Below are 24,306 nucleotides of genomic sequence, written 5' to 3'. Positions count from 1 at the left end.
GTCTCTTGGTTGCCTAGGTGAGAATAATAACAATAATAATAATAATAATAATAATAATAATAATAATAATAATAATAATAATAAATAATAATAATAATAATAATAATAATAATAATAATAATAATAATAATAAAATAAAAAAAGATACATCACACCCCAGAATTAACAATTGTCGATAAGAAAGACAAAAAAGTCTGGATAGTGGACGTGGCAGTGCCTGGAGACAGCGGAATAATAATAATAATAATAATAATAATAATAATAATAATAATAATAATAATAATAATAATAATAATAATAAAACAACAACAATAATAATAATAATAAATGAGAAAGAACTGGAGAAGATAACAAAATAGAAAGACCTACAAATAGAAATAGAAAGACTGTGGCAAAGACAAGCAAGCGTAGTACCAATAGTAATAGGCACCTTGGGTACAATCCCAAAACAACTGGAGCACCACTTGAACACCATTAGCATTGACAAATTCAGCATTAGTCAATTGCAAAAGGCAGCCTTACTAGGAACTGCTTCCATCCTGTGCATTACACATACATAAACACATATTTTTGTATTAGTTTTATTTAATATAATCCTTAATAAAGTTATTAAAAAACACTGTATGTACTATGACATACTGGGTGAGCATTACCCAGTTTTGTCTAGTGGTTAAGCCACCAGATACAGTAGAAACCTAGAGAGTGTAGTGCTAATCTTGCTTTAGGCATGAAAACTAGCTGTATGACTTTGGGCCGATCACCCTCTCTCAGCCCAATTCACCTCTCACTTGATAGGGTTGTTGTGGGGAAAATAGGAAGAAGGAACATTAGGTATGTTCGCTGTCTTGATTTATTTGTAAATTAATAAAAGCAGGTTAAAAATGAAGAAATAAATTCAAATGAAATAATTTCTATTATATGAAAGAGCTATTCTGTTCTGTTCTATTCCTTTGCTGTTCTAGTCAGATGACTCTGAGTAGCTTACCATCCAGTATACAGTAATAGAGTTAAACATCCCCATCCCACACATCCCCAAGACCAAATCCTACTGAACAAATATAAAGAGAAAAAGAAAATAACTTCCTCCATCACTCTGTTTGTTTATTTATTGATTGAGTTTATATACCACCCTATTCCCGTAGGACTCAGGGCAGTTTACAAGGCAATTAAAACATAAAATATAAAAGTTAAAATCAGTTAAAACAGTAATTAAATTTAAGCCCTAAAAATAAGTCTAAAATCCAATTAAAAATTAAAAACCCCTCAGTCTGGGCCAGACAGCTCGAAGAGCCAGGTTTTCAGGTCCCGGCGAAATGAACAAAGGTCGGGGGCAATCCTAAGTTCCGTGGGCAGTTGGTTCTATAGGGCCGGCACAGCCACAGAGAAGGCCCTTCCCCTGGGAATAACCCGCCGGCATTCCTTAACCGGCGGAACCCTGAGAAGGCCCTCCCTGTGGGAGCGCACAGGACGATGGGAAGTTGATGCAGGCAGCAGGTGTTCCCTTAGATAGTCCGGACCCAAGCCATTAAGGGCTTTATAGGTCATCACCAGCACCTTGAATCTCACCCGGAGGGCAACCGGAAGCCAATGTAGCTCTCGGAGGTGTTACACGGGAGTATTAGGAAGCCCCCATAACAACTCGTGTGGCTACATTCTGCACCAGTTGAAGCCTCCGAGTGGTCCTCAAGGGCAGCCCCATGTAGAGAGCATTGCAGTAGTCTAACCGGGAGGTCACGAGCGCATAGCACTGCTAGCGAAATCCATACTGCTATTTCATTTGCAAGATCCACACAAAAAAAGTCAGGTCCTCAGGGCTCCTTTGGAATTTAGTAGAGAATTCCCTATATTCTTTTCTTATATCTTTATACTGGATGGTTATATTTCCTCAGGGTGAAACTTTAACATTTTTCCTTTTCCAACCTGAATAGGAAAGTGGTCTTTGAAATTTATAGCTCCTTATAGGGACACGGTGGCTCAGTGGGTTAGGATGCTGAGCTTGTTGATCAGAAGGTCGGCAGTTTGGCGGGTCGAATCCCGAGTGCCGCGTAACAGAGTGAGCGCCTGTTACTCGTCCCAGTTTCTGCCAACCTAGCAGTTCGAAAGCAGATAAAAATGCAAGTAGAAAAATAGGGACCACTACGGTGGGAAGGTAACAGTGTAACGGAGACGTCCTCGGACAAGCGCTGGCTCTTCGGCTTTGAAATGGAGATGAGCACTGGCCCCCAGAGTTGGAAATGACTAGCATGCATGTGCGGGGGAACCTTTACCTTTACCTTTTAAAGACCAAAATCCTGAATTGTAGCCAGAAGGTAAGCACCAAGAGGTTTTGCAGAGGAAGTGTTACATAGGCAAACTTAGGCATTCTTATAACTACTTAGGTTGTTGTATGCTAAACTAAATAAAGCTTCCAAGCACTTATTAAGGATAAACCTAAACAAAGTTTACCTTGCCAGATCTATTGGGATGGACAGAAACAACTGGAAAGAGGCACTCCCACAAATAACGTGTGCCATGAAAGGCTTTATAGAATGATAACCAGCACCTTAAAATTGCACCCAGAAACCTACTGGGAGCAAGTGTACCTCTTGAGGTGGTGGAGTAACATAGTACGTCTGTAACTACTGTGCTGCTGCATTCTGGACCAGCTACAAATTCTGAGCAATCTTTAAGGGCAGCCCTGTGTAGAGCACATTGCAGTAATCCATACTGAAGGCAACCAAGGCATAATGACAATAAGAAAGACTAATCTTGTTTTTATTTATTTACTAGAATTCACTCTAAATACATCTTCCAAAAGTAGCCACAAGAAAGTGTCACAGGTGAAAGAAGAAGCAAAAGGGTTATTTATTGAAATCTTTTTTACATTCACTCTACTTTTCATATAACGTGCATGAAAATGTATGCTTATTTTACTAATAGTATGCAGATGACACTTCACATGTGAGTCTTTTTCAAAAGGTAGTTTGAAATGGGAGCTATAATTGCACATAGTAAGCTGCCACAAGAAATAATATTGATTAAATGATGAACCATTATCTAAAACATTCTCATTTGCTCTTAGCTAATGTAGCCAGAGATTGCTTGGGACAGGTCCTTGTCAGCTTCCATAAAATTATATTCATCTTTGCTTAATACTTGTAAGATATTCTGATGAAACAATGTAGTTGTACTGTACAGCACTGCCCATTTTCCACTAATAACAAAAGTCCCAGGTTTCATTAAAGTCCCAGGTTTCGTCTACTTTTCCATGAGGTTCTATTCTTTCCTTGATACATAACTTCCATCATCTATATGACAATGTATAATCCCACATTTTTGACATATCAGTATGGAATGTTATACTTATGCAAAAACATTGTTTATTAATTAGCAAGTACAAATAATTGTGATCTTTCTGTATAAATAAAACACATGAGTTTCATGTACCTGGCACAAATCTTTTTAACCCTTACTTCTTCCAACTGCATAAAATTAAAGTTGAGCATTCTTATGCTTTCCAGGCTTTGAGAAAGGAAAATATGACGCCTTGTGGGGTGGTTTAAGACTCATCACAATGGCACAGTTTCAGAGTAATTGTGCTAATTAAAATATAATGTTACCATTGTCACTAAGAAAGTCCTACTCATTAGTTCATTACAAAGAAATGGCTGTAAATTCAGCCTTCGTGCAACATATTCCTGTACAAATAAACATAAATAATAAAACAAGCTTGAAACTTTTCCAAGCTAGCAGGTTGGCAGCACCAGGGCTTTTTTTCTCATAGAGCGCTCAGAACGGAGTTCCGGCACCTTTTTTGGATGGAACCTTGTAGCGTACGCAAGGCGGGTTGTATGACATGTGTGAGTTCCGGCACCTTTTTTGGATGGAACCTTGTAGCGTACGCAAGGCGGGTTGTATGACATGTGTGAGTTCCGGCACCTTTTTCTTTTACAAAAAAAGCACTGGGCAGCACAAATTACAAAGTGAAACAGAAAGCTTTCACTAGATTCAACAGAGCTCTGGGCATAAGAATGATGAAATGTTTTTATACACCAAATACTGTACAGATCACAATAATGAATCAGACTAAAAATTTCCAAGATATTCGACTGTGCCAGCTGGCCTTCTTCAGACAGCAGCATTATAATACAAAATGATGATCTTCTAAATAGCCTTGTTGTTTTCAGCTTCTGTGCAATCTGTCTAATGTGTGCATTTTAAAAAGCAAGTGAGGCAGGAAGGAGGAGCAGTACAGGAGAAGACCATAATTAAAAAGGAGTACAAGTTCCACATGCCTGTAAATAGTAGAAGAAATTAAAACTCTCCTAGGTTTTGTTTTCTTTCTTTTTTTAATCTAAAATGGAGAAATCCTAACATCCTTATTTCTCAGCAAGGGGGCGATCCATTTATTAAGACATATACATAGTTATATCATTGAACTGATGATACCGTCTTATCCTGTAAATTAAGACTGTAGCTATGAATAACAAAACAAAGCAATTGGAATGTATATAAGAAGAAACACATGCATGCTTACCAAGCAAAGTCATATGTTTAAATTAGATTCAAAGATTTATGATCCCTAAATAAAAAAAGAGAAAAACACAACTTTCTGAGGTTTACATTATCATTAAATGCCAAACATTTATTTCCTCATGCACTAGTAAAGCTTAAACCTGTATATACAAAGACCTTACTCCCACAATAAAAGTTAACAAAACTTACATAGTGAAATATTAATTTAATAGACTCTATCAATGTAGATTTGATACAACAATCTAAATTATTATTCACACATCCCCCAAAGGAATGGACAAGGCCATTGTAGCCAGAGTCAGGGTAAGTGTCAACGCTGCTAACATCGGATGTTCTTGCTCTGACAACAGATGGAAATGCAGCCATTTTTCTCTTTTGCTTTTAGAGTTAGTTGATGCTGGGAGGGGGGATGTGGAAGAGAGTCCAGTTAGTCATAACAATAATAACTCAGCCGTGGGAATCCAAGGTTATTGTGCCCAGAGTTGATAAAGATTTGGCGAGCTGGAGAGCAAGCCCATGCTTCCAGCTAATTGGGGAATGTGATTTATGACTGTTAATTGAAGGAGGGAATTGTGCTTTGCTACTTTGTGCCCAGGGGAGGGGAATTCAGTTGTTGGCTTTAACTATGTAGTGCCGATACTTTGTTTCTCGAAGAAAAGATTCTTTAAGGTAAACAATGCCTTGAAGTTCTTTTGAAGAGTTTCATCTGTCGAAACCATGACAGTAAGGCATTTAAATTTTACATAATTTATGGTAATATGCATCATTTGTGTAATAAAATAAATACTTAATTTATGTAAATCACCCTGAATATCAAAATGTACATATTAATGGACATTCTGGTATAACAGACATCCAACTCCACTCAACCAAGCCATTATATCAAGATTTCCTATGTTGCTTTATTTTACATTGGGCATGAGAGTTGTACCATAAGAATGTGAAACCTTCTTCAGTTAAAATATGAAATTCATTTTTTTCCTGTACACCGTAAGTATAATTTCCCTGAAGAGCATCCCAAATGTTAAGGGTAGAAATGAAGTGGGGGACACTCCAAGGGAACTTTTACCCATTGCCACATGAATCAAGCTAAAAAAAATCACACTAAGATATATAACGGGGAAAAAGAATATTTTCAGGTCTTCGAAACAACTTTAGACAAGACCACCACCCCCCAAAAAAGATCCCATGTTCCGAGATGCTTTGAGCTTTTCCAAGGAACTTCAAGGACCTCTAGAAAATGACAGAACAAAAATTTCCGAAGAATGCCAACACATTCTGCCAAAGCATAGCATTGCATTTTCAGTCAGTAAGACAAACAAACAATACTGAGTAAGAGGACAGAAAGAAGCAGAATGCCAGAACAATCTTCTGATTTAGCAAGAACAGATAAGGATAAGGATGGCTATGGGATTGAAATATAAGACTGTTCCTAATAAGAAGGCCCTCACAAGTTTGATCCAAAGCTTCAATGGGCTGGAGGTTCCCATTTTTCCTACGTTGAATTTGAATAATGTGCTAACATGTTTACAAGGAGGCATTTGAAATAAATCCCCAATGAAACGTTATTTAGAAATATTGCTTCAATTAAATGTACTTTGCAATCTAATTCCTTCATTGTTTCTTTACCTTTCCTCTATCCATGTTCAACCTACCAACTCACCCATCATCACTTGTCCCCAAATGGACATATTTAAATGAAAGATTACCAGTTACATCTACCTCATGTTTTCTTATATATTAACAAGAGGGCAGCGAAACCTAAACATACAATAACCTTAATGATTTTGAAAGCTTACATTAGTTACGTAGTATTACAAAATAGCAAAAAAAACTTGAGTTAGTGGAAGAAGCAAAGGAGTTCTAGCTGAAAAACGATTTTATAACACAAATAAGAAAAGAAAGGTGTTTCTATCTAAATTATTGCCTATGAAAAAATGTCAGCCCTCCCAGGTAAACCAGACAGGAAACATGACTAGATGAACTAATTCTTCTTTACCGCAAGGCTACAGAAACAAAATCTTGCAAGTCTGAAAGTAATAAACTTCCCATTACCACTTTTAACTGCTTCATTCATTAGGGTGGGTCATTCCTAAATTTCTTTCTCTGAGCATTAAGTCACTAGTAGCTCCGGCCTCCCTTATCTGATTGTTCCCTAGGCATCATGTCTTCCCCATGTCCCAAGATCATCCACCCATTCCATTACAAAATGTAACAGCATAGTAAGCCATTCCATAATCTAAGTCAGGGGTGTCAAATTGCCGGCCCAGGGGCCGGATGCATCATAGTGCAAACCACGCCCCCCCCCTTGCCAGCAATGGTAAAAAAGTCATGATACGATGCGACACGTCATGTGATGTTGCGAGTTTGACACCCCTGACCAGAAAAATGTTTTTTTTTCTTTTTTTAAATATTAACCATACAGTATAAGAATCTATATTTAAATAAACTTGGAATGAATCCAGCAGTTCTTATATTTTGGCTTGCCTTTTCCCAGGAAATTTCAGACCAATATCTGGGAAGATCTTGGAAAAGATAATCTGCGAACACCTAGAAGCAAGCAGAGTTATAACCAGAAGCCAACCTGACCTCATCATGCCAAAGAAATCTTGTTTCACTTTTTGACAAAGTAAATAAAGTAATGGATCAGTGAAATACTGTGGATATAGTACACTTAAGATTTCAGTAAGGCATTTGACAAAGTGGACCACAACCTACTTCTTGGTAAGCTAGAAAAATGTGGGAGAGATAGCATCACTGCCACATGGATTTGTAACTGGTTGACATACTTTACTAAATGTGTAGTCCTTAATGGAACTACATCCACATGGAAGGAAGTAAATAGTGGGGTACCTCAAAGTTCCGTTTTAGGCCCAGTACTCTTCAATATCTTCATAAACGATCTAGATGAGGGAATAGAAGGAGAATTCATCAAATTTGCAGATGGCGTTAAGCTGGGAGGAATAGCCAACATCCCAGAATATAGGTTCAAAATCCAAAAGGATCTTGACCTACTTGAACATTGGGCCCTATTTAACAAAATGAAATTCAGTGTAGATACTTATGCAAGAAAAAAAACAACTGCATAGGTATAGACTAGGTGAAACATGGCTTAGTGCCAGTAACTGTGAAAGCGATATTGGAGTCGAAAAGGATAATCATTTGAATATGAACCAACAGTGTGCAGCAGCAGCCAATGCAATCCTAGACTCCATTGGTAGACGGATAGAATAAAGATCATGTGAAGCATTGGTATGGCTTTACAAAGCCTTAATACAGCCACACTTGGAATACTGTGCTGTCCAGTTTTGGTCATCACAATATAAAAAAGATGTTGAGATTCTGGAAAGTATATAGAGAAGAGATGATTAGGGGGCTGGAGGCTAAAACATGAAAAACAGTTGCAGGAATTGGGTATGTCTAGTGAAAAGAAGAAGTAGTGGGGACACGATAGCATGTTCCTATATTTGAGGGGCTGCCACAAAGATGAGGGTGCAAACTATTTTCCAAAGCATCAGAAGGCAAAATAAGAGCCAATGGATGGAAACTAATCAAGGAGAGAAGCAACCTAGAATTAAGGAGAAATTTCCTAATGATGAGAACAATTAACTAGTGGAATGGCTTGCTTCAGAAGTTGTCAAGAAGAGCCTGGACAGTCATTGTATATAGGGTCTCCTGCTTGTGCAGTGGGTTGGACTAAATGATCTCCAAGGTGCCTTCCAATCTGCTATTCTGTTAAGTTGAAATTTTCAACCATTTACTAAATACAGGAATGGACAATATATATGCATGTGTATACAGTATGTCTATATTTATGTATGAATATGATATACAGTATGTATGAATATGATATAAAAGATTCTATATACTGTATATATCTAGATATACAGTATCTATCTATCTATCTATCTATCTATCTATCTATCTATCAATCTATCTATCATCTACTGTATCTATCTATCTATCTACATTTTTGCATAGAATGATTATATCAAAAATCTCTTACAACTAATCAGTGTATCAGAGTCTAATTTCTCTCCATGAAAAACATGGATAATGTTCCCTTGGGATTATCTAGCTGTATGTCATTGTTCTTGTTTAACATTCATTATTGAAGTATAGACTAAAATTCTTTTAAAAAGTTTTTTAAAAATGTATTGTAATAAAGCAAGATTCATTTGGTCTGAAAAGATAGTGGATAACAAAATAATTAGTAATTTGTTTTTAGAAACAGTTCAAATACTTGTTTCTTTTTCTTAATGCTGAAAATATTGTTCATTGAAATAGGTAAGAATGCTAAGATTTCAGTTAGTTTATCTAGAAGTTTCTGAGTTGCCAAAAACTGCCTTAGGCTGCAAAAGAACTCAAATACGTTTTTCAAAGTCTGCCTTCTTTTTGTTTTTACCATTTTCACATATTGAGAAGGGAATAAAGCCATTTTCCCCAGCCTATCAACCTGAAAGGTTTGGTCCAAAAAATAATAAACTTTTATTTTTCTTTATAAAAGAAAATGTTTATGCAAAAGCTATCAAAATAATTATTTAAATATAAGCAAGTTATGAAAGTCACAGACTATGTATCCTTTTATGATATGATGTCAACAGTTTAGTTCAAAAAATGTGATCTTGGTAAAGCTGTATTTACAGTTCTAAAATTATTCTAATAACATTTATAGTTAAAGGTTCTAATTATTTTTCAGCAATATGTAGTGTTCTTTACTCTCTAAGCTCAATATGTAGTCTTCTTTATTCTAAGAGTATCTCATTTTCAGTATAAGACACCAGGTCTGAAACATAGAACAGTTAGTTTGAGGGGGGAAAACAACCAATTTTTTTTTCACTCACCCTGGATGTGCTTTGAATCTGAAACATATTGGAAGTGTTTTGAGATCAAAGCATAATGTTTCAAACTCAGAGTACTTCCAGGGTGAATAAAAAAAAAACTTTCTTGCACTTAGAATAGGTTCTCTGCCCTTGAAATGCAGCATACTGAATAGAAAGGGTTTTGCAAATCCCAAATATCTATGTGTGTATCTTTTTCTCTTTTTTATTTGAATGTACAGTATGTGTACACTATGAATACTTTTGGTTGAAGCTTTGCAGAATGTTCTTTATAGCTAAACTAAGACATTTAAATTAGTGGTTTCCAACCTCAGCTATTTAAAATATGGAATTGCAACTCCCAGAATTCCCCAGCTAGGAGAATAATTCTGGGGGTTCTTCCATACATTTTAAATTTGCTATAGTTGCAAAACACCAATTAATTAATGGCAGTGTACTTTCTTCAATGTGATCTGCTTGTCAAGCTGTTTCAAATGAAAATCAGGTTTCACATAGAAATTATTTTAAAACCTGCCTTCTTTCAATTTTTTTATGTAAGTATTTTACAACACTTACAAATATACCTGTATGAAATAAAGCAAATATATGCTTTATGAAATATCTAGGAAAATAATAATAATAATAATAATAATAATAATAATAATAATAATAATAATAATAATAATAAAGTTGGAAGGGACCTTGGAGGTCATCTAGTCCAACCCCCTGCTCAGGCAGGAAACCTTATACCATTTCAGGCAAATGGCTGTCCAGTCTCTTCTTAAAAACCTCCAGTGTTGGAGCATTCACCACCTCTGGAGGCAGGTTGTTCCACTGTTCTAACTGTCAGGAAGTTTCTCCTTAGTTCTAGGTTGCTTCTCTCCTTGACTAGTTTCCATCCGTTGCTTCTTGTCCTGCTTTCAGGTGCTTTGGAGAATAGCTTGACTCCCTCTTCTTTGTGGTAGCCCCTGAGATCTTGGAACACTGCTATCATGTCACCCGTCACCCCTCACCCTTCTCTTCATTAAACTACACATACCCAATTCCAGCAACCGTTCCCTATATGTTTTAGCCTCCAGCCCCCTAATCATCTTTGTTGCTCTTCTCTGTACCCTTTCTAGAGTCTCGACATCTTTTTTACATCATGGTGACCAAAACTGGATGCAGTATTCCAGGTGTGGCCTTACCAATGCATTGTAAAGTGGTATTAGTACTTCACTTGATCTTAATTCTATCCCTCTGTTAATGCAGCCTAGCACTGTGTTGGCTCTTTTGGCAGCTGCAGCACACTGCTGGCTCATATTGAAGTGATTGTCTACTAAGACTCCGAGATCCCTCTCACAGTTACTACTATTGAGCAAGGTACCACCTATACTATACCTATGCATTTGATTTTTCCTGCCTAAATGTAGAACCTTACTTTTTTCACCACTGAATTTCATTTTGTTAGATAGTGCCCAGTGTTCAAGTCTGTCCAGATCCTTCTGTATCTTAAGCCTATCTTCTGGAGTATTGGCTATTCCTGCCAGCTTGGTGTCATCTGCAAATTTGATGAGTTCCCCATCTATAAAGAAATACGTCAGCACTCAAATGGGAACTCACATTATTCCATCAGGGACTTCAGATTAAACTATCTACTGTCATAGATGATCCAAAATAAATGATACTGCTTTGAATATTGTGCAAAATTGAGTCTCTTGTTCAATATTTGGATTTTTTGTTACCTTTTTATAATACCATCAATCTCAAAGAACAGTAACCAAGTAGCATAGAATATACAACTGATCAGACATGTGTAGGGGAGATATTTTGCTCATGTTATTAGAGGACAAAATCAGGAATGATTAGGAGGATAGAGACTGTGGAGACCATATAAAAGTGAATGATTTTTTTGTGCTACATTTTATCCTCAGTTCTTTACTTGCAGTAGAAAAATAAAACAAAAACTCAACTTTATTCACTTGATCAAAAACTTTTGATCATGATACTTCATGAGAATATTTCATTGGAGGTAAGATGTACCTAATTTAATCTGTCTAATGTCTACGTGTATTGGTTGGATCCTGGCTGTGGTGTTGACTTTTCTGAAGGACGGTACCTCCTGCCTTGGAAAAGGTGATGGTTTACCACCTCAAGAGGCCATCCTCTTCAATGACCAGCAACCATACTCCAATCTTCCATTTTGGGGGAAAGTTTCTTGGTCTTCAGGGTCCCAGAACTGCACTTTTTCTGTGGGAACAAAGTTCCCACTAAGATCTGGATGGCCTCCACTCTGTTGTTTAAAAGAGCTAAGAACTCCCCACACACACACTTCATCCCACATACCTTCTTTTATCTTTATTTGTTATGCTTTACTCTGATTGTTATTGTTATCAACCACACAAAAGAGTCATGCAGCATGCATGTTTAAAAAATTATCATCGTTATCATTATTTCATTAACACTCACAAACAAGGAATTTCATCCCTACAAACTGACAGATAAACTAATCCCAGTTCTTTAAGCTGATGGTGCAGCCCTACTCTCTGCAAGACAAATAGACTTAAGGTTCAGTTTCTAAAGCCCTGCCTTATACTGTAGAGACAAATCAATCATTCTGAGACAAAAATAATAGTCTTTACTAAAAGGCTTACTACCCATAATCTTCACTGGAAAATAAATTACACATATATAGAACAAATTGAGACCTTTAAATATCTGGGAAATATTTTTCAATCCCATCATTCTTAAGGAAGCAAAACAAGGGGGGGTTGTTGGTTGGAAGTACCTTTTTTATATAATATAGCCATAGTACTTAGCCTCCTACTTCCTAGTTCACAGGTTTGCTACTGCAAAGATTCAAGATGGCTTTATGTAGACTACAAATCATTTTTTTTAAGATCTCTATTGCGTATTCTTCAAAGTATATCTAACTCTTAGTTACAACTGGAATATAGTGGAGAGCCGTGGCTCATGTCATTAGAATGCTGGGTTGACAATCAAAAACATTTGAAACACAAGTGCTGCTAGGTGATGGGGTGAACTTCTATTATTTGCTCCAGCTCCTGCCCATCTAGCTGTTCGAAAGCGTGTAAATGCGAGTAGATAAATAGGCACCACTTTGGTAGGCACATTAATGGGAACATGTAAGGAACCCTGAACCAGGTGTCTCCCAACAACAGTGATATCATCGGCTGATCCTTTCAGTCTGGAAGTGCCTTAAACAGTGCCTCTGACACGAATGGGACAAAGTATCTTATTAGAAGTATTAACCTGTTTCTTGGATAAAATATACTTTAACTACAATTAAAAACAACAAACGGATTTCTGGTTTATCAATAATGTATTGGGCGCAATTGTTTGTATTTGGCTGCTCTTGCCACCCTACCAGAAGCTAGCATCTACCATCCCATTTAGCATATTTAAACCATAATAATTAGGTTATTATTCTCCAAATAATCTAAGTCATACAGAAAAACATGTCTGGTAGAATTGTTCTTAGGTTATTACTGAGTTGCTCTTTTCTCTTTATTCTTTTATCTTGATGTTCTGTTTATAACCCTTGCATAATTTAGTCTTGTTTATTTTACTGATATAACCAGTGATCACAGTTACTAATCATACACTGTAGATGGTGTTATGGATTGTCGTTAGCACAAAGGATTTGAAAGTGAGCTTTGTACAGTATTAAGTTTCTTTTTTAAAAAAAAATGTTCAAAAAGTTAAAATACAAATTTCCCCAGGAAATTAACAAACAACAACAATAAAAATGGACAGAACATTTTTAGAAAGTGCATTAGAGGACAAAAACCAGAACCACATATACAGATATTATCCCCCTGGTTGATTACTTATGAATATATTGCAACAATGTTAGTTTCTCCTCCTAACATTGCAAACACGAGAAAAATAGCATCATTCTCTTTTTCTGTACTATTTCCCAAAAAAACTCCTATACTCTATATCAGACATCTGAAACTCGCAATGTCACGTGACATCACGAGACATATCGGGACTGTTTTGCCATTGCTGGCAATGGGGTGGGCGTGGCTTCTGGATGATGCGTCTGGCCTGCGGGCTGGCAGTTTGACACCCCTGCTCTATATTGTATTGTATTGTAAACCAAGCCACCTAGAGTTGCTTAGTAGAGAGATAGGCAGCATACAGATTTAATAAGTAGATAGACAGACAGAGAAACAGACAGATAGATAGATAGAAAAACAGTTACAAAAGGCAATACTTTACAAAGTACCAGTTAAGTACAGTAAATTATATTAGCATTCCAGTTTTAGATATTGTATACAGAAAAGCTATTCTAGCTTCAATCCATGTCTCTAAGGAAGGGGATTTGAGGTGTATTAAATAAATCAAGACCCAGATATCCTCTAGGAAGTATGATTCCTCATAATCTTATGTTTATATCTTATTATATCTGAAATTTATCAATACAAGCTAGAATTTCTGTGAAGGAAAATATCTTTTCTAAAAGATGATATACCTTCTTCATCAATGCAGGTGCACTCAATTAAAGCTATCTATTTTGAGAGCTGTGCTTATCAGGCGCCAGTGAGAGCATAATCTTGGCAATAAAATGTGTTCCCTCAACTTGAAAAGGGGTGGTTCATCTTGTTTTGTAAGACAGCAGCTGCATTACAGGAGGAAAATCTATTAAATGGAAAGCAAAGATTATACAATCTATCTAAATGTTAAATGATTGTAAAAGTACTGACATACATAGATGGCACAAAATGTGTATATTGTCTTTCATAATTCCTCACTGAAATTTTACTTGTGTAAAATGCTAGTGTCTAATTGCTGGTCTACATCAGGGGTCTTCAAACTTGGCCCTTTTATGACTTGTGGACTTTAACTCCCAGAATTCCTCAGCCAGGCCTACTGGCTGAGGAACTCTGGGAGTTGAAGTCCACAAGTCACAAACCGGCCAAGTTTGAAGACCCCTGGTCTACATTTTACATTTGATATCCAATCATTTAGAACTAGATCGTGCTGATCAGCAAAGAAACATCTTTATGTTTCCTAGCAATGTGTGAACAGTGAGTAAAACCCTATAAAATATGTACACACACTATATATACATCAATGACACATAAATGCAAAATATAGGAACAGGCATGAATATAAATCATTGTGATTCTTATAAATTTACTTGGACTGAAAGATATGATTTGTGATTCTGTCTAAAATAGAGATTTTTTTATACAGAATTTTCAGTTTCAAGCTTATATTTTTCCTACTTTCTATGGAGGTATCAAGATTTATTGCATGAAAGCAGATAGGATTTTTGTCCATGGTGTCGCAATGGGTCGGACACGACTTCGCAATTAACAACAAGATAGGATATGAATTTTCTCCCTCCTAATCAGACTATTACACTGTACAAAATGCATAGTTCTTATTTAATTGTTTATAAACAGTTTAACATATATACACAGGAAGCAATCCACACAGTCACTAGTACTGATAATGTTACCTAGATGGGTAGTGAAAATGTCTCTAAACAAACTCAAGAGATTACACCAAGGATGACATAGTTGTTACTCAGACTGCATCTAGTATAATAGAACATAATTAATTTTTAAATACTCACTACAGAGAGTATTTTACTTTGAGGCATGAAAAGTTCTGTGTGTTCCCTCGAAGGTTAGAATAGCATTACATTATTTTTTCATACTTTCCTTATTATTCACTGAAATAGTTCTTTTACAAGCACTGGGAAAATACATCTGGACTGTCTTTTCCTCTGATTTCAAGAAGCAATGATCTGCAGAATATACAGGTAAAATGGTATCTCACTGATCTCATTCAGGAGCTCCATAGTTTTATAGATCTATGTTCTTCATAGGTGCTGCTTCTGATAAGCTCTAAAGGAGGTGGGTACATCAGATTTCAAGGGAGCCACCACTGGGACAGCTTTGTGCCTGACTACAGTGGTTTTCCTAGTGTTACTGGAAATACTTGGAAGGGACTTATTGCAGGAGTTTTATAGCAAGGAACCCTGGTGGATTTTTTTTTCTGTGTGAAACTGTTACCCTTACAAAATTAAATATTAACTTTCTTAATTGAAGCGCATATATATATATATATATATATATATATATATATATATGTATATGTATATGTATATGTATATGTATATGTATATGTATATGTATATGTATATGTATATGTATATGTATATATATGTATATGTATATATATGTATATATATATATACATACATATATATATATAGTGGCTCAGTAGGTTAGGACGCTGAGCTTGTCGATCAGATGGTCGGCAGTTTGGCAGGTCGAATCCCGAGTGCCATGTAACAGAGTTTGCCCCTGTCACACGTCCCAGCTTCTACCAACCTAGCAGTTCGAAAGCACGTAAAAATGCAAATAGAAAAATAGAGACCACTACGGTGGGAAGGTAACAGCGTTCCTTGCACCTTTGGCGTCTAGTCATGCCGGCCACATGACCACGGAGACGTCCTCGGACAAGCACTGGCTCTTCGGCTTTGAAACGGAGATGCGCACCAGCCCCTAGAGTTGGAAACGACTAGCATGCATGCATGGGGGAACCTTTACCTTTACCCTTTTTTTTAATTTACCGTTTTTCCTCAATTCTAAAGGTTGCAATTTATCTAATTCACTATTAAATATATAGAAAAAAGATACTTTAATATGTTTTCGTCAAAGCTTAATCTTGAGCATCTCTCACAAGGTGATTTATATCCCAACAGATGAAGGAAAGTCTGAAAAGTCTAGTCACAAGTCTCTATGCCACACGGCTAAGAGATACATGATCATTGGGAACGCTGCATCTGTCATAAATGTGAAAAACGGTCATCTTTTCAGTGCTGTTGCAACTTTGAACGGTCATTAAATGAACTGTGGTAAGTCGAGGACAACCTTCATGTAATTGTCAGCCTTATTAGGTAAACCAGGCAGGAAACGAAACCCGATGGGCTAATTCTTCTTTATTGTAAAACTGCCTGAACAGAATCTTTGCAAGTCTGAAAGTACTTCTTTCCATGTTCCCTTTAAATTCCAAAATAAGGGAGGGTCATTTCTAAGCCTTTTGCCTTGCCCACATTTCTGCTGAGGGCCCAGATGCGTTTTATTTGACCAGTTTCTTAGATGGGTCCCTTTATCCTACCTCCCAAGATCATGCCCACATGCCATTACAGTTAAGTTAAAGGGGAGTGTATTTTGCTTTCAGTATTTCATCCTTCTGAAAAAATATTAATTTTCCAATGAATTTTAATTTATACAATACTTTGTAGAAATTCCCAAAAAGTACGTCTGCCGATGTTTAATTTCTTTGATAGCACTTGAAATACAATTAGTATCATTTTTAAAAAAACCTCACAACACTATAGTTTGTTGGAAACTATTCCCACAGAAACCTTATTGACAATAAAGAAAATCTGTATAATATTAACTTCAACCCACAGGATTGAATTGAGGATAAGTTACCTACTCAGTGAGTCTGTGAAGGATCTTTTCCTATACAGAATGTTCACAATGTGCATATGTTCTCACACATTTTGTTTACCTTGATCTGAAATGATGCAGAAATGCAGCACTGAATACAAATGTAGATTAATAGCCCTGATTATAGATCAATAACATAGAAATATTTACCTGTGTGTCAGTCTCCGGTGGCTAATGCAAACAGCTGTTTGTTGATCTTGTGCAATGCATACCTTATGACGAGTACATTTCATCTTTAAGCATGGATCTTTAGCTGGGTCTAGAGCTAAAAAAATGTAGAGAATATTTTTTTTAAAAAAACACCTTTTCTACAGATATACAGATATGTTAGTATTAATTACTCATTTTAATAAGGGTAGTATTCATAAATTAGTAATTAAGTATCACCTGTACATCTGGCAAAAGTAAAAAGAAACATTCACGCTACTCCTTTTTTAATGTTAAAATAAGTATTCAAATTAATATTTTAATCTATTTTTCATGTTCTTACATATAGGAACTAAAATAATCTGAATTTGTTTAGATCATTAATGATAAATTTAGATTTTCTTATAAAATTTCAACTTCAGCACTGAAAAACCAAATGGAAACAAGCAGCTACAGTAATTGTCATTGTATTTACACCAGCAAGCTTACTATAGGAACAAAATTCATAGTAGCAGCTGCATCTTCTTCACCTTCATCTCCACCTCCGCCCTATAATAAAGCTTACAGTAACTAACTTGTTGTTTTAATCTGTTTTAAACTTAGAGAAACTTTGCTTTCTGAATCAAATCCTTCTTTCACAGAAAGCAAACTCTTGGGCAAGAAACAGACTTTGTAGCAGAGGTGCATGTCTGAAATCCATATACCAAATCGCATTTTTCCTCCAAAACAAAATACTAATTACATAGAAGACAAATGGCTAGTATTCAGTGAAACTGCATTATATATCATTCCTAAAAGTATACACAGAGATTACACAAAAGAAACAACCATACCCAATATTTTTTTTAAAAAACCTGCTCAGTTTCCAAAGCCACTTCTTAAAATCCCCAGGAAATCTGCTAGCTTATTGATTATGTATTAAAATAAAGACCTGGCTTGCAGCCATCTACCATTTTTTTTTTATTTTGCAAGAATGCCTCTTCACCCACGGAGCATTATTTATAAAACTACGGTAGGTTGAAGACTGATAGAGTTAAGGCCTTATCACTAAGTGCTTACTTCATGGCTAATGGAGGGAGGAAACAGAATGGGATTTTACACACATGTATTTTATTTATTTTATATTTATGTAATATGGGAATGTAATTTAATGCATGCAGAAAAGCATATACCATTAGACAAAAATTGAACTCTATTGATCAAGATCACTTAAATCAATGCTCTACGTTAATTCATTTTCAGCAAGCTAAAGTTCTTGCTCTCTTAGTCAAATGTCATTCCAAAAAATTACAAATGATGAAAAAATTATGAGCAGACGGCAAATAAACACCATACAAAATTATTGCCAGTGTTGGTTGAAAGTCTGGTAAAAGTCACAATAAGAATACACGTAGTCCTTTTCTTATGACCACAATTGAGCCTAACATTTATGTTGCTAAGTGAAACATTTGTTAAGTGAATTTTGCCCCAGTTTAAGATCTTTCTTGCCAGTATTGTTGAATGAATCATTGCAGTTGTTAAGTTAGTATCACAGTTGTTAAGTCACTCTGGCCTTCCCATTGACTTTGCTTGTCAGAAGGTTGCAAATGATGATCACATAACCCAAGATACTACAACTGTCATAAATATGACTCAGTTGCCAAGCATTCAATTGAGATCACATGACCATTGGATGCTGCATTGGTCATAAGTCTGAAAAATAGTCATGAATCCCATTTTTCAGTGTCACTGTAACATTGAAGGTAAACAATGCCTCAGAGTTCTTTGAAGAACTCATCCGTCGGAAACTTGACACAGTCACTAAATGAACCATTAGTAAGTTGAGGACTACTTTTGCACTGATGTTGCATGTGTTATGATGCAAATTAATCAAATTATTTAATTATAACATTTTTATGCAAAAAACCCCTCCAAAGAGTCAACTGGCATCATTATACACGTCACTTCACCATGACTGCCATCGTCACAGCCGCAGCCATATGCCTATTGACATCATCTATGTATTCAGAGGGATGCGGTGGTTCAGTGTGTTAGGACGCTGAGCTCGTTGATCAGAAGGTCGGCAGTTTGGCAGGTCAAATCCCAAGTGCCGTGTAACAGAGTGAGCGCCTGTTACTCGTCCCAGCTTCTGCCAACCTAGCAGTTCGAAAGCACGTAAAAAATGCAAGCAGAAAAATAGGGACCACTACGGTGGGAAGGTAACAGCGTTCCGTGCGCCTTTGGCGTCTAGTCATGCCGGCTACATGACCACGGAGATGTCCTTGGACAAGCGCTGGCTCTTTGGCTTTGAAACGGAGATGAGCACCGGCCCCTAAAGTCAGAAATGACTAGCACGCATGTGCGGGGGAACCTTTACCTTTACCTTATGTATTCAGAAATCTTATGTTTCATACCCAAATGTAAGCCTGCCTAATTATATATAAAAACAAATGAAAACATTGTTATACAGCCTATCTTGACAAATCATAATTGACAATCTAATAAACCTGCTTTAAATTGCTGTAAATCATCAGCAGTCTAGTTAAAAGTCAAACGTCTATGTAGGATACACAGAGAATAGTAAAATATGGGAAGGACTATCTATTTATAGAAAAGATAACTTATATATACTGCATCCAAACCCTGGTTTATCTGTTAAAGGATAAAGATTCAACTTGGACTGAGGAGGTCCAGATTTCAATCTACTTGAGAAGGTACAAATTTAATTCTAAACCTAAAGTTTGATACTACAGTACAATAATGCCATATTTTGGGTTAAAATTTCCCAAAGGGCTGATGTTTGAAAATAAAATCAGGAAAGAAAACTATAAGGTAAAGGTAAAGGTTCCCCCGCACATGCGTGGTAGTCGTTTCCGACTCTAGGGGCTGCTGCTCATCTCCATTTCAAAGCCGAAGAGCTAGCGCTGGTCCGAAGACGTCTCCGTGGTCATGTGGCCGGCATGACTAGACGCCAAACACGCACGGAACGCTGTTACCTTCCCACCATAGTGGTCCCTATTTTTCTACTTGCATTTTTACATGCTTTCGAACTGCTAGGTTGGCAGAAGCTGGGACAAGTAACAGGCGCTCACTCTGTTATGCGGCACTCGGGATTTGACCCGCCAAACTGCCAACCTTCTGATCGACAAGCTCAGCGTCCTAACCCGCTGAGCCACCGCATCCCTTTTTAAAATAACTATACCTATCACCAAATGAAGAAAGATAACTACCTACCACCTTTATCTTTTGAAAGACAAGTAAAATATAATATACAAATTAGATGTAAACAAATTAAACTGTTATTCATGTAATTAATCATGTTGTGTCTTCCCATTTAATCTTCCCAAGGTTAAACATAACCAGTTCTTTCTCTTCATAGGCTTAATTTTTAGTGCTCTGATCATCCTTGTTGTTAGGGTGATGAACAGAAGTGGACAAACTTTTATGCCTTTCCATCTTACTGTGAGATAACTACATGGAGTGTGGTTAAGCTAAACCAAAAGACAAACATTTCAAACTGAAAGAAAAGTGTCACAAAATTGCTTAACGTGATTTTGGGTTCAGTATAACAAAAATTAAATTATTGTAATATATTCCCATTAGAACTATCCCATAAAACTATTTCACAGTATTACGTTGTACCTAATACAAATTCAAAAAATGAATGAGGAAAGAACATGAACTCAATGAACACAAGGCTATGTAAGCAAGCTCTTAGATCCTCATTAAAATGCAAGGTTATTTACTATATTCTTTAAATATATTCAGAAATATTTGTATTTATTGAAGTCTGTACTCAGGAAACAAGAGTAGAACTCATTAAATGAAACAGTTGGGAATGCACAATGATATATAGACAACCATGAGTAGTTTCCAAAACAGCCAGTCAGTGCAGGTGATTTAATGATTTGAACATGTAGTGCTTTTTATGCAAACTGCAGTATAACCATTGCAAAGAGCTTCTTTCAAATGTTTTGCATTTCATGAGGTCTCCTGAATACAAATACTTTTGCCTATTTGCCTTGGATTCAAAAGACCAGGTGAGTAACTTGCAAAATAAATATTCCCACTTTACATACTTGTAGAGAACAGCTTGTATTTCCCAATATCCTGTTCAGTTTTGTATTCTGACTCCATCAAGCCAGGCCCGGTGAAAATGTATGGAGGGTATTAAAAAGGGGATGATTGATATAGACCAGTGATGGCGAACGTTTTAGAGATCGAGTGCCCAAAAACTGTCTCCACCCCCGCCCCCTGCCCTGCCCCACCCCACCCTGCCCCCTGCTCTGCTCAGCAACTGCCCCCCACCCACCCACCTGCAGGGCCACTGCAGATTGCCCAGGCAGCCCAGTATTGCCATGGCAGCCACACCCTCCACTCGCACGCCACAGCATCAACTGTGCATGACAGGGTGCAAGGGCTTGTCCCTGCTGCCCAGCTGCATATCCTTGGCTGTGCTGCTCTGTGCGGGCCACGCCCGGGGTGACTCTCCTCCAAGGGGGCTCCTGGTGAGGAGAGGGCCATGGGGGGAGGCAGAGTTGGGGTGACGGCATGTGTGCCTGCAGAGAGGGCTCTGAGTGCCACCTCTGGCATGCATGCCATAGGTTTGCCATCACTGATATAGACTAAAAGCCTAATTAAGAATAAAATCTAAACTTCTGACAAGATGACTCCTTAGTTTACAAACCATCTTTTGGTTAGTTTTTTGAAAAGCCATAAGCCTTGGTGCATCTTTTCTTCAAAGAGGTAAATGATTTAATGATAGTTTATGTACTCACTAATAAGACTTAAAAAGGTAGCGGTAAAAACAGCAACACTTTCTGTATTTCCTTTGACATCCGGTGGTATGGTAGTTATTCCATAGCAGGCATGTTAAACTCATGAGGTCACATGATGTCACATGATGTATTGCGACTTTTTCCCCATTGCTGGCAATGGGGTGGGCGCAGTTTCGGCGTGACGCATCTGGCCCATGGGCCAGTAGTTTGACATGCCTGTCATAGGGCCAATAGATAATTCTGAGATGCTCATTAGCATTACAGACATCCTATTTCACCCCCTCGCCATTGTTCTCTTGCAATTGGTATTTGAAAGAATACCACCTACAATCCAGAAGAATATTTATTCATTAAGAATCATAGTCCTTGATAGAATAGTTCATGAATTTATCCAATCTGCTTTGAAAGCCATCCAAATTAGTAACCATTACTATGTCTTGTGATAATGAATTTCATAGGTTGCATATGCAACCTGTTTGTTGCATGTTTGTTTGATTGATTTTTATTGAACTATCAACAGTGACCTCAAGATTTGTTTTTGGATAGATACCAGCTGATCAGGCTTCAATGATTGCTGATATATGTATTGATTGTTTATATTGTTTGCATTCAGTTTTTAAATACTGTTAGTTTTCCTGAATCACATAGTGAGAAGAATGGCTATATAATTGAATTAATAAATAATAAAATTAAGTGAGGCATTTCTAAAACAGCACTAAAGTGGGAACATAAAACAGAGAATACATGTACTTATATTCACATTGATAGCATTCTACAGTTAACATAAAGTGCAAATGCTACTGATATAATAGCTCCAATCACTCTTGGCAGTTTAATAAATTAACCACCCAAACTGTATAGCTGTTACTACACTACTTTCTGTTTAAATTTTATAAAATTGTTATTGTCATAAATCATTTTTCATTCAGAGTTCTACCAAGGAAAATGCAAGCATTAACAAAAATATTAAAGGCTTTAAAATTATTATGGTTAACTTATAGAATGGACAAAAATATTCCTCATTGGGAATACTTTTTTGATTTCTGAATCTGGCAGATATTAGTATATTGTATATAATATTTAATATAGCCTTGGGGCCCATTGTCCAATAACTGTAAATAGCAACACTTGCATGCACAGTATCCAAAATGCAAATGTATCATTAGGTCTACTTATGTTGGGCAAGACATTAAACACACTTTATATACAAGTAAAATAAACAACAGGATGCCAACAGAACACAATCCTATCTCCTCTCCCCACCCGTCCCCCACCCCCCAAAAAGTGTTTTCCCATGTTGTACATTATTACAGTTTAGCATCAGAGTAAATTCTGGACCATTTTAAATATTATATCCAAATTGTTTCATTTGTTCAAAATTAAAGAGAAAATCAATGTCTCACAACGTAGCTTTTTATATCCAACTTGAAATTCTCTTTGTAATGAGCTCTTTCACAGATCAAATAATATCTATTTAATAGCACTTATATACCATTCCATAGTGCTTTACAGCACTCTCTGACTGGTTTACAAATGTCAGCATATTGACCCCAACAATCTTGGCCTTTAGTTTATTGACCTCAGAAAGATAGAAAGCTGAGTCAAACTTGAGCTGGTCAGGACTGAACTCCTGGCTGTGGGCAGAGTTAGCTTGCAATACTGCATTCTAATCACTGTGCCAACATGCAGTATGGCGGTGGTTGTTTTGAAAGAAAATGTATACCTATAGCTTACATATTCATGTGCTTTCAGAACCTAAAGCTTATATCTAAAGATTTACAAATAGCATACTAGTTTATCTGGATAAATATTATGAAGCTCAGAGTTTAAACAATTAATTATATATACAAAGTTATGCACAAACTATTTAGTATTCATGGGAAGTTTTATCCAGGTGTACATTTTAATACCCATAATCATATTAAATCTTTTCCATGAAGTAGATATTCCTATAAAAATACTCAGTAGTACTTTTTCTAACAAAATGCAAGTTATGATTTTATGGTGCTCATAACTGGAAAGAATAAAACTTGGAAAGATTAATGTTTTCTTATCATTTCCAGTAATACAATATAAGGCTGGTGTAATAATTTGACTACATCTTACCAAGTTGTAAAGCCTGAATTATAAGTCATTTTACAGCCTCTCTCTCTCTACCTATATTTGCAGCTTTAAAATTTGTATCACTAAAATTGTCCTCATCTTACGACTGCAATTGAGACTGGAACCTTTGTGGATAAAGAAAGTAGTCTTAAGTAGTTGTACTCAAGTTTACAGCCTTTTTTGTCATGGTCATTAAGTAAATCATTGTGGTCATTAAGTAGATCGTGTAGTTGTTAAGTAAATTCAGCTTCCTCCATTGACCTGGCTTGCTGGAAGCTGGCTGGCTGGGAAGGCCACAAATGGTAATCAAATGTGATTCCAGGATGCTGCAACCATTGTAAATACATGCTAGTTGCCAAGTCCCCAAGATTTGAACATGTGACCGTAAGAACCAGTCATAAACTTACTTTTTTTAAAAGGTTGCTAAATGAACAGCCATAAGTCAAGAACTACCTGTAACTTTCATCCTTGAATGCTAGAAAATTG

General features: G+C 36.5%; 1 protein-coding gene across 4 annotated transcripts in view; it reads right to left on the bottom strand.

The window, feature by feature from the left end:
- The window catches only part of SPOCK3 (SPARC (osteonectin), cwcv and kazal like domains proteoglycan 3), a 137,397-nt gene that overhangs the window by 71,535 nt on the left and 41,556 nt on the right, over positions 1 to 24,306 (bottom strand). For 2 of the 4 annotated variants that reach the window (XM_083367262.1, XM_083367263.1), the window contains exon 3: positions 16,964 to 17,078. The exons of the other annotated variants lie outside the window; for them this stretch is intronic. In XM_083367262.1, the coding sequence (XP_083223388.1) occupies positions 16,964 to 17,078 (115 nt within the window). The remainder of the gene's footprint in view (positions 1 to 16,963; positions 17,079 to 24,306) is intronic. 4 annotated transcript variants of the gene reach the window in all.

Source organism: Vipera ursinii (genome assembly GCF_947247035.1).
Source record: "Vipera ursinii genome assembly, chromosome: 7".
Taxonomy (NCBI): Eukaryota; Metazoa; Chordata; class Lepidosauria; order Squamata; family Viperidae; genus Vipera; species Vipera ursinii.
Note: the sequence above shows the minus strand (reverse complement) of the source record. Positions and strands in the feature narration are given on the sequence as shown.